Source organism: Chelonia mydas, chromosome 3 (assembly GCF_015237465.2).
Source record: "Chelonia mydas isolate rCheMyd1 chromosome 3, rCheMyd1.pri.v2, whole genome shotgun sequence".
Lineage (NCBI taxonomy): Eukaryota > Metazoa > Chordata > Testudines > Cheloniidae > Chelonia > Chelonia mydas.
The window spans coordinates 140,441,294-140,461,776 of record NC_057851.1 but is presented as its reverse complement, the minus strand read 5'-3'; the positions used below and the strand labels follow the sequence as shown (position 1 = coordinate 140,461,776).

Sequence of the window (20,483 nt, the reverse complement as noted above, 5' to 3'; positions counted from 1 at the left end):
TGCTCAACATCAAATTTTGTTTCTCACTCCCTTAGCATGGAAACAACTCTTGCAATTGAGTTACTGCAAAATTTATGACAAGACAAGGCTTATAATGTTCCTGAACCAGTACCTGGCTCGTCAAATGTGCTCTAGAATTGGTTCCTGAATACCTGATCATTTTATAAGCCTTTCTGCCACACACACAGAGAAGGGTGACACCCTTGTTACTCTCCTAGTCAGCCAACACTCCAGCAATGCTATGTAATGACTCCTTTCCTTTGACTCCCTACTGAAACCTACAGTGTTCTGTAATACTACTGCTGTTTAGTTTGTTCTCATCATTAACATGTAAAAATGTGGATACAGCAAAGGAGTAAACTATTGGCAGTTGAAATGTGGGTGGCCCTGCTGCATTCTGACTTATGTGCAGCCTTCCAAGAAAAGCAGAAAGTGCAGAAGGGCAGAGTGTGTAGCTAGCCCCAAGCTGAGAGTACAAAGAATCAAAGGAGACAAACTCATAATGTTCAGGGCACTGTGTTTTCTGTGATTCTGTGGCAGTGGAATGTGCCACAGAATCTGTCCTTTGCAAAGAACTGTACTCCAGAATCTAAGCCTTCATTCTGAAAAATGTTTCTATTCCTCATAGTTGCCAAAATAACCAAAACATGAAACTGAGCATAAATCAATACAATATTCGCGAACAGCCTGAAAAACAGCAACTCTGATGAGCTGCCTCATTCATATCCGTAAATTGTTAATGCTGAAATTTAAAACTGACAATGTAAGGCTCAATCTTGTTAACTATTTCACTGGTGACCATTTTGGCAGACACATTCAGCTAATGTGCTTATCCCATAATTCCGAACCGACCCGCTGCCTAACCTGCTTTCTCCCAACATCTTCTGCGATGTAGTAACACTTTGTCCATACAAAAATCTGTAGCGTATCAAAAACTGAAAATATGGGGGTACTCTAATGTAAACTGAAATTAATATAAAAACAAAGCAACATCTACTGATTTGACTGTATTATTCATTTTCAAACAATAAAATCATCCTTTTTAAAAATTTATCTGAAACTGCCAGAGACTTGCAAGAATTTTTACCAAGTATCCCAGAATCAAGTACATGGGAAATGACAGTTACTTACCCTACAGTAACTGTAGTTCTTAGAGACTTGTCCCATGTGCATGAGGCTGGTTTCTTTTGGCTAGCAATGCTGTTGGGACCATACCTACACTCTGGATGTCCTCCCCCTCACCAACTGAAAGGTATAAAAGTCAGAACAGGCCCAACCATCCCTCAGCTCCTTTGCCAAGACAGAATCCATATGATACAGGATGCCACAGCAGTGGAGGAGGAGGATGGGTCATGGAATCCCTGTGGACAACACATCTTGAAGAACCACAGTTGCTGCAGGTTAAGTAATTGTTTTTTCCTCTTGGTGTGACTGTCCACACTGTTTGCACTGCTGGTGATGAGCAAATGGTGACCTCAGAGTCAGGAGGTGGGTGCTAGGCGTCTTATTTAAATAGTGACTGCAGCACAGCTCTACTAAAGTGAGTGTCAGATCTTGAGGCCACAACTAAGGAACAGTGCTGGGTAAAAATGGGGACTGATCCCATGTAGCTGCCCTGTACATTTCTGAAATTTGTACGCTTCTTAAAAAAACCCTCAGAAGCTGCCTGTGACCTGGTGAAATGGGATCTAACCTGCATGAGTGGATCTAATCTAGCTAATTTACGCCATGTTTTAATACAGTTAGATATCCATTTAGACCAGCTTTGGGTAGATATTGCCTGATTCTTGCATCCTTGTAGCTACAAATGCTACAAGACTCCTGAATCGTCTTGTTCTGCCAAGGTAATATGAGAGAGCCCTAAGTACGCCAACAGTGTGCAGTTTGGCTTGCCTTTAGTTGGAGTGGGGCTTGGGAAAGAAATCTTGCAGGTGAACCATCTGATTTAAATGAACATTTGAGCCTTTTTTTGTAAAAACAGAGTAGGGCCTAGAGTAGAGGTAGGCAAACTATGGCCTGCGGGACCCTCCTGCCTGACCCCTGAGCTCCTGGCCCGAGACGCTAGCCCCCGGCCCCTCCCCTGCTGTTCCCCCTTCCCCACAGCCTCAGCTCATTGCGCCGCCGGCGCAATGCAGCCCCGCCACACAGAGCAAGCTCCACTTTGTCTTTATGGATTACTGGGGAGGTGGACCAGCCACGAAGGCCTGAATTTCCCCCACCCTTCAAGGTGATATTATAGCTTCTAAAAAAAGCTGTTTTCATAGATAGTATATGGAGCAAGTTGCTAGGGGCTCAAAATGAAGTCCCATTAACCAGGCTAAAATTATATTAAGGTCCCAGAAAGGGGGGGGGGGACCCAGACTGTGAGGAACACATGAATGAGGCGCTTGAGGAATCTAGCGATTTGTAGGATGAGAAAATACACTATGACCTTGGACACAAGGATGATGTGCTGATACTTCTGCTTACTGTACTCTTATAGAGCTTAAGGAACAGCCCTGAATGCTTAGGGATAGCAGATAGCTCAGAATAGCGCACATCGGGGCTTCTATGGGAGACAAGTGACACTCTCCTTTTCAGATTGGGACCTGCTTCCACCTGACTGCAGGGGTCAGTCTAGTAGAACCTTTCCTACTATGCACCAATATATTCTGGACTTCAGCTGAACAGCTTCTTTTGATCATAGTTAATCAGCTAGCATCCACACTGTCAGATGCAATGATGCTAGGGTCTGGATATACGATCTGACCTCTGTTTTGGGAGATCACATCAAGTAAAACAGGTAATGTTACTGGGCGCTGAACTGACAGGCTCATTTAGGTCTCAATACCAAAACTGCCTGAGCCAAGTTGTGGCTAACATGATCTGCTGAAACCTGTCAGAATTTCCTTAGGACCCGTGGATAGGCCTACATCATCCCTGGAATCCATGAGAGGAGAAGAGCATTGGACAAGGAGCCTGGGCTCAGATCTCCCCTTTTAACAGAATATTTAGCATTACTTGTACTAATCTGAAACAAACAAGTTTACTGTTGGCTGGGTATCCCCACCCACGTAAGATGCTTTGCAGGACCGAGTCATCGGTAGTCCATTTGTGGTCACCTGTGAATTGCCTGCTGAGCTGGTCTGCTATGACATTCTGTATACCTAGCCGATTAAGACCTAGTGGTGTGATTTGGTAATAAATGCACGTGTTCCTGAGGCTAGAAGTTTCTTCACAAAGGTGGGGGATGATCATGCACCTGCCTGTCTGCTGACATAAAACAATGCTATTGTGTTGTTTGTCATTACCTGAACTATTAGCCCACCTAGCATGGGAAGAAATGCTGTGCATGTTGGACAAAGAGCTCTGAGCTCTAGGATGTTTATGTGCGGAAGTCTCTTTGTGAGTCCAGAGATCTTAGGCTTGTGAGTGTCTAGGTGAGCTCCCCAATCAAGCATGTAGGAATCGGTCACCAGCATCTTGGTAGACAGAGGTGGAGAAAAGGTCAAAGACCTTGGTAGGGGGTCCTTCCACCAATTTAGTGATGAGAGGACTACTTGAGTGAACTGCACTCTGATGTGCATGTGATGTTTGCTGGGAAGATACATTGATTTCAACCACCCTTGCATGGAGAGTAGATGAAGTCTGACATGCTGCGTGATGTAATGCACAAGGCCATAAAACCCACAATTCTGAGGGTACATCTACACAGCAAAAAAAGAGCCTTGCAGTGAGTCCCAGAGACCAGGCCAATTGACTCGGGCTCGTTGGGTTTGGACTGTTGGGTTAACAACAGCAGTGTATGCACTGGGCTCTCAATTATGGCATCAAACCTACTGCTGTAAGGTGGACACAAGGTGTGTAGTAGAAGAGAAAAAACCTGAAGGCCTTCTGCATTGCAACCTCTGCTTTTTCCTTGGTGACTCCGATGATCTTTGTGGGTTGTAATAACAGTGGAGGGCCTTTGTCTAGAGCAGCTTTGTGACCTGGCCTGCTTTCTCCTAGGGGCTGTCACATGGACTCCCAAAGAATGGAGTCTCTCTCTGATTTTTAAGAGAGCTCAGGGCTTCCTCAGTTCTTGTGTTGAGCAGTCACAGACTTCAAATCCAAGATCCTCAATTGCTCCCTGAACCTCCTTCGGTATTACTGAATATTGTAGCCATGAAGCCCGGCACGTGGCAATGGGGGTAGCCACTGACCATGCTCTTGTGTAAAACACATCTAATGCCACCTCAGTGATGGATGAGCTACCAACTGTCCCTCTGGTTCCACAGACTTCAATTCCTCCCTGTGTTCTTGAGGGAGTTTCTCGATAAATTGTGACACCTTGTTCCATTAAAGTAACCACACTTTGACAGGAGCAGCTAGTAATTTGCAGTGCGCATCTGCAGGCTTGCTAATGGGCAATTTTTCCTGCCAAAGAAACTATTTTTTTATCTTTGATTTTTTGAGTAATTTTATGGCGTGGTCCTGGAATTTTGGACCTTTCATGCACTCAGGAACTTGGTGAGTGTGAAAATATTCAAACCCATTGGAAGGGACTTGGGTACCACAGATGCTAGGGTCTGCCATGTTTTTGCCTGGTTCTAAAAGGACTTTGTTAATGGGCACAGCAGAATGTCCAGTAAATAGTGCAGGAAAAATCGCACAATTCCACAGGAATTTCTAAAATGTGCGCCATGCAACAGCTCAGTGGGAGAGAAGGGCTCTGCTCTCTGGTCTGCTGAGGAAGAGGAGATTGCTGCTGGGATAGGATGCACTTCAGTCAGCATGTAATTCTTCCCCACTTTCCTTTTCTTCCTGGCACACAGTGCAAGTGTGTACCAGCTACCTCTCTTAAGCCAAGCTATTAAATTTCATAGGAGAGGGAGAGCGAACTCTAATGAGGGAAGGGGGTCACTAGAGGCAGGCTTCCTCACTGGATGCATACCCCAAGTGGCTCACAAGAGCCAATATTGCATACAGTAGGGGTAAGAGGCTGGGGTCGTGGATGCCAAGGTGAATATTCTCCCCGAGATCCCAGAGGTCTGCATTTGCAGTGATAGCTTGTAGATTCCCTGTATGTCAAATAGGGGTCTTATTTATAGGAACAAGGTGGGTGAGTAGGAGGTCCTCCCCCTACTGTGCTCTGAAGGGAAGGAAGAAAATGAATACACCTCCTCTAACAGTGGGACTTCCCTATCTGGAGTTCTAGGGATGACCTTGAGTCTTCCCCCAGCACTGGAGCTGAAGAGCTTACTGGTACCACAACAGCTGTGGTAGTTGGTACTGAGAAACAGGACACTAACAGCTGAGGAGAAGAATGGTGATTCAGGCTGCACTGTGACCATAAGATTGCTCAGTAATGGACAGAACTTCAGTGCTGAAAAAGTTGATGCTGGGAGCATCTGCACTGCAAAGATCAGCACCAGAGTAATGGGCACGGAGGTCATTTGCATCACTTGCACCAATCTCAGTATCAAGAAAGCAGTATCAGGTAAATTACTGAGACAGTATTGTGTGCTTGTGACCATATTTGGTCAGGGTATCAGAGGGACCTGGTATGGACTGCGACCTAGCCTTTGGCTGATTCTGAGGTGATATATGTCTTGATTTCACTAGGTCCCAGGGAGGGCAACATAGGTCTGTGCTCACTGAGGGAATGATGTTCCGTCCTATCACTTTTAAATCACTGGTGGAGACGAACTGAGCTGTTTTACTAGCCTCAGTAGATGGAGGTTTAGGTCTCTTCAATGAGTGAGCAATGGGAGCTCAAGCTGAGACACAGCTTACTGGAGTATTGATTGATGATGCCTATTTATACCCGGTAGGCCCCTTTTTCTGCAGTTCTGAGGAGGCTCTCAGAGAGCACTCTAGAAAAAGAATTTTAAGACAGGCCTCTCTCACCTTCTGTGTCCTCTTGGAGAGGGAGTGACAGAATGAGCTTTCATCAGGGCTATGCATCTCTTCAGGGCACAAAAGGCTTCTTGAGTATTAGCAGAATACCCATCACAGCGGGGATGAGCTTAGAGCCCTGGGGACTTTGCTTCAGTCATAGAAGCTAAATCCCAGTACTAGGTAAGTCCCTAATACTAACGTAAGCTTTAACTAAACATTGTTTTAACTAATTTTAAGATACTAATTTAAATATTAATTTCCACACCTGTTGTTTTGTTTCATTTTTGTTTTATCTTACAATGAAGTAAAATATTACCTGAATCCTTTTTATTACTTATTTTCTACCAATTTAGCATTTTATTACTATAAATATCATTATTACAACTTTGACGTTTACTGTGCAATGCCACCTACCATCCAGTAACTCAGATATTAATTAATGATATATTAATATCTATTAAGGTAATAATTATTGCTTATTATATAAAACAGCCTCCTGTGAGCAATTTCATTGAGACTAAAAATGAAATAGTTTTATACTAAGTTAGATGGTGGCTACAAGTAAAGATCTTTCAAGTACTTTTAAAGTGTATATTCTGTTATAATTAAAAACATAGTAATTCTAGATTATTTGTACTTAGCCTTCCTACCCAAAAAGAGAACTCAATAATCTTCCATTACAGGAACAAACATTTCTGTTCTGCAACATGCAATGAGAATATTCAATTAATCAAGAAATCTGATTGAATGAATATTCCCATCAGACCCACTGAAACACTGTCATCAATAGGTGACCATTAATGAAATCTCATTCTTAACCCAATAAAAATGATGAATATTTTGTAATAGCTTATCAAATGATATTCAAATGACATCACAGCTAATAAACTGGAAACATCATAATATTTTAGAATTGCAACACTTTGTACAAATATTAATGAATTAAGCCTCACAACAGCCATGTGAAATAAGTATTCATACCTTTATTTTACAGCTGGGGAAACTGAACCATAGAAAACATAACAAAAGTCACCCAAGTTAGTTTCTGGTATAGCTGGGCATCAAAACCTGGTCTCTTGACTTGTACTTGTGCTTTAACTTTGGGTGAGGAAATTCTGCACACAAGTGGGAGCAGGGTTGATTAATTATATAATGTAGAATACAACATTTTACCTGGACATAATGGACAACATTGTCCTGGATGTATGGTAGGATTGCCACAATTAGGCACAGGGCAGGTGATCAAGGCACACATCTCCCGTCCATTGTGACAATAACATTCTCGGCAACCATCATGCCAGCTCTCCTCTTTCTCATGACGACGCCCATCCATTGACAGGCAAGAGCCTGTTTTAACTGGTGGCATAACAGAATCTGGTATCTCTGCATAAAATGATCAGAAAATACGTGCCCTGGTGAGAGTGTTGCTTAGAAAAAAAATAGTGCATACCTTCATTAGATTTGTTTTTAGAGGGTTTATTTTTTAATTATTATTATTAGCTATTCTTTCTTTCTTTCACCTAGACTTAGAAATAGGGTCAGCCTCACGAGCACTTGAAACAAGCCTCTGCATGGTGTACCAAGGTGTACCAAGGTGAAATTATCATGTATGCTGTGGTTAGATGCATCTTCCACAAGAAAGCCAGTATTCACTTCCATTTACTCATAATGCACTGGTCATAAATCACATAGAAACTGAATTTTGGTTTGGCATGTCAATACTGATAAAAACAACTTTGCACACCCTTATGACCAGGAGACAATGTGCTTTGCTTGGAATATCTTTATAGTTGGATTGCAATGGGTTGGTGGTCACTTGCTCGGGCTTCCGAGGTAGGCATCTATTGCTGCTCATACAGCAGTGAGAACAAATATAAGATTACCCAAGCAGAGTGAGGGCAATATCACAGAGCAATGCTCAAAAGGTTAAATTAATCCCTGGTGTAACTCCATTAATTTAAATGAAGTTACATCAGAGATGAGTCTGGTCCATTTCTGCATTCTGAGCTACTGGGTTGACCCCCTAAACCCTCAGCCTCTACCTTCCCGTTAGGAGGGAGGTGAGCACAAGACCATCACATCAGAGACACCACTCTCTCTTCCAGTACCTCCAGGGATGAAAAGGGAAGATCTTCAGCTTCCCTTCTTCTGGTCTATAGCAGGGGTGGCCAAACCATGCGCTCTTTTACCATTGAAGTGCGGCTCGCAAGCTGCCTCTGCCCCCCTTCCCCGTTCTCTACCTACCAGACTTGGGGGCTGGAGGGGGGGAGAGGGGTAAACTCAGGTTCTCTGCCTTGCAGTGGGCTGGTGGGGTAGGAGCTTCTGTCCAGTGGGGAGGAGGGTCTCGGGGCTTCAGCCCTGCAGGGTGCACCTGCCAGGGCTCAGGGCTTCAGCAGGAGAGGGGCTGAAACCCCGAGCCCCGGCTCCCGGCAGGTGTGCTCTGGCTCTCGAACTTCTGAAGACCATCGTATGCGGCTCGGAGGGCATGTAAGTTTTGGCCACCCCTGGTCTATAGGAAGATGTGATTCCAAAGCACTTTCACAGGAGCTGGGGACTGGGTCCGCCATTCTCCTCAGAGATAGAAGAGAAACAGTTAAAGAATCCTGGGGGAGTTAAAGAATCCTGGGGGAGGGATAGCTCAGTGGTTTGAGCATTGGCCTGCTAAACCCAGGGTTGTGAGTTCAATCCTTGAGGGGGCCATTTAGGGATCTGGGGCAAAAATTGGGGATTGGTCCTGCTTTGAGCAGGAGGTTGGACTAGATGACCTCCTAAGGTCCCTTCCAACCCTGATTCTATGATTCAAATCCTGGCATACTTCCTCTACCCTCAAGACTCTAGTCTCCCCAAAGTACCACCTGTCTCCTTTCTCCACTGGAGTATGCTGACACTCAGTAAAGTGAGTAACATACGGTGGAAGCAGGGGAGGCAACGGGGGTAAAGAGAATAAAGAGGAAGTGGAGAAAAAGAGGGAGAGACTGAGTGGAGGATTGAGTGACTGAAGAAAACCTTGGAGAGGAGGAAGGAAAAAAGGAAGAGGGGCAAGGGAAAGGAGAGCTGGCATAAAAGAATGAAAGAAGGATTAATGAACATTAAAGGGGAAAATGGCTGTAGGAAAACACTTCATCTCAACCCTTTTTCTTGATGGAGCAAATGGTATGACAGGCTAAGTAATACAAGGAAAACTAAAAATGAAGGCAGGAAGAAAAGCAATGGCAGAAAACAAGCAAATTTATTAGCAGAAAATATAATATAAAATGTTACAAGGAATATAATTTCCTATACATTATGTGAATTCATGGTAGTGGATAAAGTGACATGAGAAGTATTTCCATGAAAGAGGTATGACCTTACATACTTTACAAGTGATAGGCTGAAAAGACGCCACAAGAGACTTATGACGGGTCATGCTAGTGAATGAAAATATCTCACATAACACTGCCCGATACCATGAATCTGTTTTATATTTATTTGGGTTGTTTTGGTTATTACAATATGTGATTTATTTTGAAGAGAGTTAGTAAATGTTGAAAATTGTTTTGTTCCTGGATTGTGCTGACTGGTGAGTAATAAAAGTAACACAAACTGTCGTAGTCTCAGTTAGTGGATTGGGTAACTTTTTTTGACCTGGCTCCTGTGGCCAGGATAGATAGGGATGGCAGAGACTTGTTCATGACATTTGATGTTGTAGAAGGATTCAGATTCTGGGTTGGTTGGTTCTATGGATTTTTAAAAAATAAGTGGTTATGGTTGGAGTTCTATGACTGGCTTTGGGCTGGGATTTCTGTGATCTGACTTGCTTTCAGGTTCTACTGCTGTAACACATGTTGTTTGCATGAGAAATTATGTGCGTTAAAGAACCGTTATTTTGGTAATCTCTTGCCTAAAGTGATAGCTGCAATTTCTGTGTATTTCTTGTAGTTTGTTTTCGGTGTTTTTTCTGCTTATAATAAAATAAAATGGAGAGGAGTGTGAAAAGGAATGCTGGATTTTCCCTTTTTTTTTTTTTTTTTTTGGTAGCAACTGTCCTTTTTTGATAACATCGAGAGCAGTAATTCCCAAACTGTGGTGCACGTACCACTGGTGATATGTACATCACAAACATGCTAAGTAAATTGGTTTGAAGTACATTATCAGAATAAGAATTCATTATATCTACACTACTTAAAGTAGTACAGTAAGTAGTTTTGAGATTTAGAGGTCATATGCTAGATCTTAAAATCTGAGATCCACTGATACATAGTGTGACAGGGAAGTGAGATATTTCAAAATAAGGAAGTAGTGCATATACCACTCGGTGATACCTTGAAAGTTATACTGACATGTGAAGACCTTGGATGTATAATCCTCCCACAAGAAATTATTTTGGAAATACCTGACACCTGATGCAATCTGGTATACTCCAAATGTGAGCTCCAGGTATAAGTCATATCTAGTAGTGGTGATTTAGCATTCTACTTAAACTCTGTGACTGAAGGCCAAAAAGGACGATTAGATTATCTAGTTTGGTCTCTTGTACATCACAGGCAACTAACAGCACCCAGCACCAGCACACTAAACCCAACAGCCAAAATAAGACCAAAGTATTACAATCCATAGGAGACTAGACTATTAAGAACCACAAGCAGAGATTAGGAAGGACAAAGGTGCACCAGTATTCTAGGCCCCTACAATGGGAGGGAATTGATTAAATGAGATAGATATACCCACATAATCCTGGCACATGACCCGCACCGGCATGCTGCAGAGGAAGGTGAAAAAATCCCAGTCACTGCCAATCTGACCGAGGGGAAAATTCCTTCTCAGCCTCACATATGGCAATCAGTTAGACTCTAAGCATGTGAGCAAGAAACAGCGAACCACACACCTGACAGAGAGAATGCTCACTGCCACCTCAGAGCCCTGGTCCTCCCCGCCTAATGTCCCATCTTCAGCTGTGGCCATCCCTGAAGCTTCAGAGAAAGGATATAAAAGAAACCCTCCCAGAATACAGTGGGGGTGGTGGGAAATCCCTTCCTGACCCCTGCTGGTGGCCGGATGAAACCTGAAGCATGAGCTTTAGGAACATAAGACATAAACCAGAACCAAGACTGTTGAGCCCTGTCCACTACCACCATAAGCAACCGCATCATACAATTGCACTCATAGGTTTGTCCAGCTTTCTCTTAAAACTAATTAAGTTGTTTGCCCCCACAACTCCTATTGGGAGCCTGTTCTAGAACATCACTCCTCTGATGGTTAGAAACCTTCTTCCAATTTCCAGCCTGAATTTGTTCATGGACAGTTTATATCCATTTGTTCTTGTACCAACACTGTCCTTTAGTTTGAAGATCTCTTCACCTTTCCTGGCATATATTTATAAACAGCAATCATCTCCCCTCTCAGCTTTTATTTTGCTAGACTAACCAAGCCAATCTCTTTTAGTCTCATAAAATAGGCCCTCCATTCCCATGATCATCCTAGAAGTACTTCTCTGCACCTGTTCCAGTCTGAATTCATCTTTCTTAAACATGGGTGATCAGAATTGTACACAATATTCCAAATGAGGTCTTACCAATGCCTTGTACAATGGCATTCATAGTCCTCTCTCTCTACTGGAAATGCCTTGATTGAATCATCCTAGAATCACATTTTCCTTTTTACCAGCAGCATTGGATTGGTGTCTCAGTTTTCCTGTGATCAAGCCACAAAGCCAGGTCTCTCCCTTCCTCTGTCACTTCCAACTGATGAGCTGCCAACCCTCCCTTCAGTTTTTGTGCAGAATTTCAACAAGTGCTCCTGAGAGCCCCCTCCAGAACATACTAATGATTGGCAGTTCCAGCTACACATGGACCCCAAGTTACTTAATCACACGACACTTGTAATCACTTCTCAGCTGTGGCTGTGTGTTTAATTCCAGGTGAAGTTCAAGCTGCTGATAATAATTCAACCAAGTACTTAAGCATGTGTTTAAGTGCATTCCTATTCTGCAAAGCATTTAACCATGTGCCTACAATTAACATATACGTATGTATTTGTCGGAATTGCGGCCTATAGCTCTGAATGGCACAAGACCCAATTATTCCGCAGAGCTGATCAAATAACTGATTTTTCGGTTTAGTCGATGAACCTAAAAATCCTAAGAATTTCATTTTGGGTCTGTGTGTTTTTTCCTGCTGAAATGAAAAGTTGACACATCCCCTCCCCCCTCCCCCCTTTTCAAGGCAAATGCAGCGTTTTGTTGGCCCAAAATGAATTTTTTTCATTTTTTCCTTATGTTTTCAGGGTTTTTTTTTTTACCCTTTTTCATTTTTCTTTAAACAAAATCTAGTTAAAATTTTGAAACAAAACATTTTCAAATTAAAAGTTAAAACATTTTTTGTTTAAAAAGTCAAAAAAGTGTTTTGACTATTTTATTAGTCAAGTTTACCTAAACAGAGGGACAGAAAAGAGAATGAGTAAGCAAGCATCAGAGGGGAAAAATAACAAGTGTATGATGGGAAGAAAAGAGTGGGAAGGGGAAATTTAGGAAAAGAGAAAGAAGGAAAATGATCAGAAACAAGGAAAGAGAGAGAACATGGGTAAGACATTAAAGAACACAACACAGGGGAAAGTGCAAGGGAAATTTTACCTATAGAGTAATCAGCCTAGGGAAAAACAGATGCTGAAAGTTATGGAAGAATACACATAGATGAAAAATAATGACTGGAGGGAAACAGAAGAAATAATAAAAACAAGGAAGATACAGAAGGTTAATGAAAATATTTTAAATAGATAATACTTAATGATATATTTCTTAATTAAAAGCACATTTGATTTTTGTGGTGAAACAAGGACTCTGTGGGGAAAACAGTTGCTCTCAGATGTCTGTGTTGGTGAAAAAATAGAGGAGTGTACGCATACACTTCTAATATCTTATCCTGGACCATTCAGATCTTTGCTGTAGCCCCAATTCCAGGCAAGGAAAACGGGAATTCATCAACAGACATTGGTTCAATAAAAGATATTACCTCACCCACCTTGCCTCTCTAATATCCTGGGACTAACACAGCTACAACTATATTAAAAAGGATAGACCGATAAAGGAAAAATGGACATCGGATAGTTGAACTGGCTTGAAAGAAGAGAGCTAACGGTTTCTCTTCATCTCTTAGATTTGCCCAAAGTTAGACATTCCTCCAAAACTTTATTTTGGACTACAGGTAAGGGGAGGACGCTGTTGATATTTGGGTTTGTTTTACAATAGCCCAATAGCCAATATAATAAAATGAGTTTATATCTCACCAAAGCAATTGAGTCCTTTACTGAACCAACCACCACTCTGGGCTTGTCTTCAGTGCACTGTTGGCACATGCTATAATGCAAGTTTTGCCTATAACTTGATTCCCATCCACACACACAAATCTCTGGCTTGAGTTAAGTGGTGTTTTAAATATTCTAGGGATATAAATAGCGGTTAAAAAAAGTAACTATGTAACCAATTAAAATTTTATCGGTTACATGTGACATGTTTCACTTCATATTGTTTATGAAAGTATGCTTATGATATGAATATGACATAACTGAGATATACCTTATGCAAGATGGCTTATGTAAGATATCATTGGAAAGGTTATGATTTACTAAATGTGATTATCCAATTTGTACACCTGTATCATTTCTGTACCTGCAGTTAGGAATATTAACTATGTACCTGTATTTCAAATGTGTTAATTTGGGTGTCTCCCCCAACCTGCACTTCAGGTACAACAATGGAAAAGCCAGACAGGCCTCATGGGCCATTAGCAGAGACAATGGACTGTGAAAGAGCTTAGGCTTCCTGTGGACTCTGGAGACAGTTTAGGAGCAATGGCTGCCACAGCCATGAAGAGACATGGGTCCGAGTCACCTGGTACTGGATACCCCCCTCCCCTTTTGGAATGCCAGTGGTTTTCCACTAGAAGACAAAGGGTTCCCGCCTTACACAAGAGCTATATAAGGCAGGGGAGTGACATCATCATGGTCCTCCTCTGCCTCCCCACCCAAAGAGACACTGAAAAAACACTTGGAAGCAAAAACTGAACTAAGGGGGAAAGGATAGAATCCAAGCTGGAAGGGCATCTACCTTGTAAGTAATAATACCTGAGGTCTCAAGAGGGAGACCAGTGCAGCTGTCTTTCAAGACCTTCTGTAATCTGCCTGCAACAATATCTAGGGTGAGAAATTCGATTTGTAACCAATTTCTTTAATGAACCTAGCTTAGTTTGAGTGTTTGGTTTCATTTGCTTAGTAATTTGCTTTGTTCTGTCTGTTATCTCTTATTTTCACTTAAAATACACCTTTATTAAGTGTAGTTAATACACTTATTTCTTGTTTATAATAAAACTCAGTTTATGCAATTTCTAACTGGGTGGACAAGAAGTTTGCACATTTCTCTTCACATTCAGGAAGAGGGCGGATTTTTATGAGCTTGCGCTGTGCAGATTTTTCTATATAGCACAAGACAGTATTATTTTGGGTTTATCTCCCAAAAAGGGGTGTGCATGGGACTGCTGGGGGACTCCTCTCACACAGAGCTGACGTCAGTCTGTCTGCAGCAGGGTGCGGCCCTACCTGTGTGTGTGTGTGTGTGTGTGCGCGCGCTGCAAGAGGTCGGAGAGCCTAATTCAGCAAAGCAGGGAGAGGGAACCCAGGCTGATTGAGCAGGAGAGGCTTAGTTAAACCCCAGAACATCAGGTGGCATCCCAGAAGGGGGGGGTCTAACCTGTAACAACATGGTTAAATGTTTAACTGGGGAATTAGGGGTGCTGAAGCACCCCCACATTTTATGCAGGGCCCCTGCTGCTGGCCCCCGCACCCAGGGACCCCCCCCCCCCACACACACAGGGCAGCAGAGGACTCAGACCCAGCAGTGGAGTTTAATCATTAACTGAAACCAGTAGACTGATGCTTATCGGTTAACCAGTTAAACTTTTACATCCCTAAAAGCTTCATGTACCTAGCTTGTCAGGGGGTGTGGGCTGATGCTCCAGTGCTGCTGATGTTGGAGATAGGAATACCCTGAGGATGCAGCAGCTAAAATTACAACTCACCAGCTGCTAATCCAATTGCTCCATGTAGCTCCAGTGTGGTCATTCACTCTCTCTTGAGCTAGGCTAGCTCTAGTGTACTGACTGTTGCAGTGAAGACAACTCTTCTGAGTGGTCTGTCATATCAAACTCAAATCTATATAACTACTTCTCCTAGTACATTGCTGTATCTCAGTAATGACTGCTGAGAACTCTAGCAAATTTATTTTGATTTACAGTATATTTACAATTGGATCCTAACAGATTATATATCACAATTTTTTGTATGATGTACTGCTGTGCATTTTTAACTTTTTTTTGCCAAATTATTAAAATTTTGAGTAACCCCTCCAGAAAATAAAACTTTAAAAATCCCATTGAATCTTGTTGCAAATTTGCTGGCACACCTCTGGGATAACTGTAACCCACAGCTCACTATAGCTCACAATTACACCAAAACCTGTTCTAGTGTCCTATAAATCCACACCTGTGATATCTGCATCACACTTTAAAATGCACAGTGACTTCTTTATTGGGTTTAAGTCACTTAGCTTCTTTGCAGGTAACAGGACTGAAATTATTACCCCAACATGTTCCCTTCCTCAAACTTACACTTAATTACTCAAATTTACTCTTAAGAAATTAAAGCATCTTTCGCTTGGAATCCAACAGATCTTTAGACGGGTACATGGCTATATTTACCCTGGCTCTGTGTACAGTTTTGGGATTGCTTTAGTTGAGCAATGTTGTCTGGTGAACCCTGTTATCCAGGTATAGTAATTTGCAATATGTATGGAAGCCAGAGGCTTCAACAGGCAGAAAATGGACACAAATCTAGAGTAATCATAGCAGCAATGGCAGGAGTAATTTGCTTTGTGTAAGAGTAGATTGGAACAAGCTTCCTTTCCCTTGTTATCAACTGCTGAGTTAACTGCTATCTGGCTTTGGAGATAAAGGCAACATATTTTGTTGAATGACACACTATAGGGCTGTCAGTTAGCTTGGGGTGCCTGGGTAATAAATAGTACCATAAGATATAGTAAAAAGAACAGGAGGACTTGTGGCACCTTAGAGACTAACAAATTTATTTGAGCATAAGCTATCGTGAGCTACAGCTCACTTCATCGGATGCATTCAGTGGAAAATACAGTGGGGAGATTTATATACACAGAGAACATGAAACAACGGGTGTTACCATATACTCTGTAAGGAGAGTGATCACTTAAGGTGAGCTATTACCAGCAGTAGAGCGGGGGTGGGTGGGAGGGACACACGACAACACCACCTTTTGTAGTGATAATCAATACAAACAGATGGACATCATACCAAAAGGACTGAAGGTAAAAAATCCATTACAATCTACATACCACACAGACTATGCTGACAGCTTGTGCCACACGCTCTCAAAGAATCTGCGGAACCACCTGATCGACATCCTCTACAGCAAACAGGGAAAGATTAAGAATGAGCTCTCAAAACTGGATACTCTCATAAAAAACCAACCTTCCACACAAACTTCCTCGTGGTTGGACTTTACAAAAACTAGACAAGCCATTTACAACACACACTTTGCTTCTCTACAAAAGAAAAAGGACACTAAACTGCTACATGCCACAAGGGGCCACAACAGTGGTTCCCTTAACCCACCCAGCAATATTGTTAATCTATCCAACTATACTCTTAGCCCAGCAGAAGAATCTGTCCTATCTCGGGGCCTCTCCTTCTGCCCCTCCACCCCCACAAGCATGATACAGTTCTGTGGTGACCTAGAATCCTATTTTCGACGTCTCCGACTCAAGGAATATTTCCAACACACCTCTGAACAACATACTAACCCACAGAGACCTTCCTACCAAGACTACAAAAAGAAGGATTCTGGGTGGACTCCTCCTGAAGGTCAAAACAACAGACTGGACTTCTACATAGAGTGCTTCCGCCGACGTTCCTGGGCTGAAATTGTGGAAAAGCAGCATCACTTGCCCCATAACCTCAGCCGTGCAGAACACAATGCCATCCACAGCCTCAGAAACAACTCTGACATCATAATCAAAAAGGCTGACAAAGGAGGTGCTGTCGTCATCATGAATAGGTCGGAATATGAACAAGAGGCTGCTTGGCAGCTCTCCAACACCACTTTTTACAGGTCATTACCCTCTGATCCCACTGAGGTTACCAAAAGAAACTACAGCATTTGCTCAAGAAACTCCCTGAAAAAGCATAAGATCAAATCCGCACAGACACACCCCTGGAACCCCGACCTGGGGTATTCTATCTGCTACCCAAGATCCATAAACCTGGAAATCCTGGATGCCCCATCATCTCAGGCATTGGCACCCTGACAGCAGGATTGTCTGGCTATGTAGACTCCCTCCTCAGGCCCTACGCTACCAGCACTCCCAGCTATCTTCGAGACATCACTGACTTCCTGAGGAAACTACAATCCACTGGTGATCTTCCTGAAAACACCATCCTGGCCACTATGGATGTAGAAGCCCTCTACACCAACATTCCACACAAAGATGGACTACAAGCCATCAGGAACAGTATCCCCGATAATGTCACAGCAAACCTGGTGGCTGAACTTTGTGACTTTGTCCTCACCCATAACTATTTCACATTTGGGGACAATGTATGCCTTTAAATCAGAACGCCACTAGCCATCACCTTCAGCCCCCAACTAAAACCTCTCCAACGCATCATCAAGGATCTACAACCTATCCTGAAGGACTACCCATCACTCTTACAGATCTTGGGAGACAGGCCAGTCCTTGCTTACAGACAGCCCCCCAATCTGAAGCAAATACTCACCAGCAACCACACACCACACAACAGAACCACTAACCCAGGAACCTATCCTTGCAACAAAGCCAGCTGCCAACTGTGTCCACATATCTGTTCAGGGGACACCATCATAGGGCCTAATCACATCAGCCACACTGTCAGAGGCTCGTTCACCTGCACATCTACCAATGTGATATATGCCATCATGTGCCAGCAATGTCCCTCTGCCATGTACATTGGTCAAAGTGGACAGTCTCTATGTAAAAGAATAAATGGACACAAATCAGACGTCAAGAATTATAACATTCAAAAACCAGTTGGAGAACACTTCAATCTCTTTGGTCACTCGATTACAGACCTAAAAGTTGCAATTCTTCAATAAAAAAAACTCCAAAAACAGACTCCAACGAGAGACTGCTGAATTGGAATTAATTTGCAAACTGCATACAATTAACTTAGTCTTGAATAGAGACTGGGAGTGGATGGGTCATTACACAAAGTGAAACTATTTCCCCATGTTTATTCCCCCCCTCCACCCCAACTGTTCCTCAGACTTTCCTGTCAACTGCTGGAAATGGCCCACCTTGATTATCACTACAAAAGGTCCCCCGCTCTCCTGCTGGTAATAGCTCACCTTAAGTGATCACTCTCTTGTTACAGTGTGTATGGTAACACCCATTGTCTCTATGTATATAAATCTCCCCACTGTATTTTCCACTGGATGCATCCGATGAAGTGAGCTGTAGCTCACGAAAGCTTATGCTCAAATAAATTTGTTAGTCTCTAAGGTGCCACTAGTACTCTTCTTTTTGCGAATACAGACTAACATGGCTGCTACCCTGAAACCTGTCATAAGATATAGTGTCAGTGACACTACATCTGCCAGCATCTGAGGCTTCAGTAGGCATCCTCCAATATGTGCTTGATTGGTAAAGAATGATTTAGTGTATTGGCCAGAAGCACCATCAAACCACTCATTTGCTGTACCATCCCCTGCCCTCCTTTGGAGTAATATATGATTTATACGGACTCAAATAAGAGGACATATAAAGCAGAAGTATTAAGGTGGTCTTGCTGTCTCCATCATACTGACTGATGCCTTATTCAAACTGCATATTGCACAACATGGATCAGAATAACTGAAAATCCAAATAGGGCATCTTTCTCCCTTAAAAAAAATGTCTGTTGTGACATTCTTGCTCTAATCAGCCTTTTGCTGTGATATTTTTTGTGTCAACGGCTAATACTTCCATCACTAGTTAGCAACATGTAACAAAGTGGGGCAAATACTTTGTCTACATTTTGCCTATCTTTGTCATGAAATTGCTCTAAGTACTACAGGATCATGTTTCATGTGATCTCTGTCTCTGAAAATGATGAAAACAGACTTCTTTTGCATCCGCACATGCACACACACACACCCACCCACCCCTCTTCTATAGAAATCTCTTCCGGTGACAGGTGATTATTTGAAATATATTACATACATTTTTGCATGGTTTTCTCTGAAAAAGGCACATAAAAATAATGAGTGAAATAAGCTCAAGTTTTTCACATCTGTATTTTGTTATTCAATGTCTTGTCTGAAAAAATAGAAAACCAAATAAACATTATGTTTCTTGTACCTATTTTCCCTAACTAGGGATTGCCATTAAACTAGCTATATTGTTAAAGTGATTTAATTCCAAGAAGATCAATAGCAGCAGTATTCTATTTAATGAACTCGGCCACTGAAACTGAATATGTATTATTCAACTTTTCTGAGTGAACTACACCTATACCCTGATATAACGCGGTCCTCGCGAGCCAAAAAATCTTACCACGTTATAGGTGAAACTGCGTTATAGCGAACTTGCTTTGGCCTCGAGCATTTCTGTTATTAATAGTCACTTCCTGCCCCCAGACTAGCCCCTCAGAACCCCTGACCCATCCAAACCCCACCCAGCTCCTTGTCCCCTGACTACCCCCTCCAGAGACCCCCCGCCCCTAACCACCCCTCCCAAGACTCACCCCCTATCTAAGCCCCCTGCTCCTTGTCCCCTGACCGCCCCCTCCAGAGACCCCCCCGTCCCTAATCACGCCCAGGACCCCACCCCCTACCCAACTCCCCTGCTCCCTGACTGCCCCTACTCCTATCACACCCCTGTCCCCTGACAGGCCCCCCGGGACTCCCATGCCCTATCCTGTTCCCCATCCCCAGAACCTCCAAACCATCCAACTCCCCCTGCTCCCTGTCCCCTGACTGCCTTCCAAGACCTTCTGCCCCTTATCCAACCCCTCCGCCCCGGCCTGGCACCCTTAACATGCCGCTCAGAGCAGCGTGTCGGAGCCAGACATGATGACGTGCTGATCTGCCGGAGTGCACAGCCCCGCCCCCCAGAGCGCTGCTTTACCACGTTATATCTGAATTCATGTTATATCGGGTCGCGTTATATCGGGGTAGAGGTGTATCATCATACATGAGATGATTATGATCTGTGCATGTAAACTTGCTCTTTTAGCAAAGAAAAAATTACTAGAGTAGAATTCTATGGTAGTTTTTGTTAAAAAAAGAAAGATATAATGACATTCTTTTCAAAGTTGTGTGATATCAAGAAAAAACAGCAAATGAAACAGACACTCAATACTCAAGTTATAACCTACAGGACAGTCCATTATTTTGTATTTTAGGCCACTTAACTATTTAACAAGAATAGATCTCATACATGGTAAATAAAAACAGAAAATCTACAATTTCTAGTTCCAGATTTGTGAAGTTGATCATAGGGCTGTTTTTTTTAAAGATAAGTCTCCAAGTATCCTGGAATCCTATGCCCTAGG

At 42.7% G+C, this 20,483-nt stretch overlaps 1 protein-coding gene across 6 annotated transcripts in view; it reads right to left on the bottom strand.

Annotated features, from left to right (window-relative positions):
- The window catches only part of CRIM1 (cysteine rich transmembrane BMP regulator 1), a 306,847-nt gene that overhangs the window by 30,364 nt on the left and 256,000 nt on the right, over positions 1–20,483 (bottom strand). For 5 of the 6 annotated variants that reach the window (XM_037895410.2, XM_037895409.2, XM_037895413.2 and 2 more), the window contains one exon: positions 7,033–7,242. The exons of the other annotated variant lie outside the window; for it this stretch is intronic. In XM_037895410.2, coding sequence (XP_037751338.1) covers positions 7,033–7,242 — 210 coding nt within the window. The remainder of the gene's footprint in view (positions 1–7,032; positions 7,243–20,483) is intronic. 6 annotated transcript variants of the gene reach the window in all.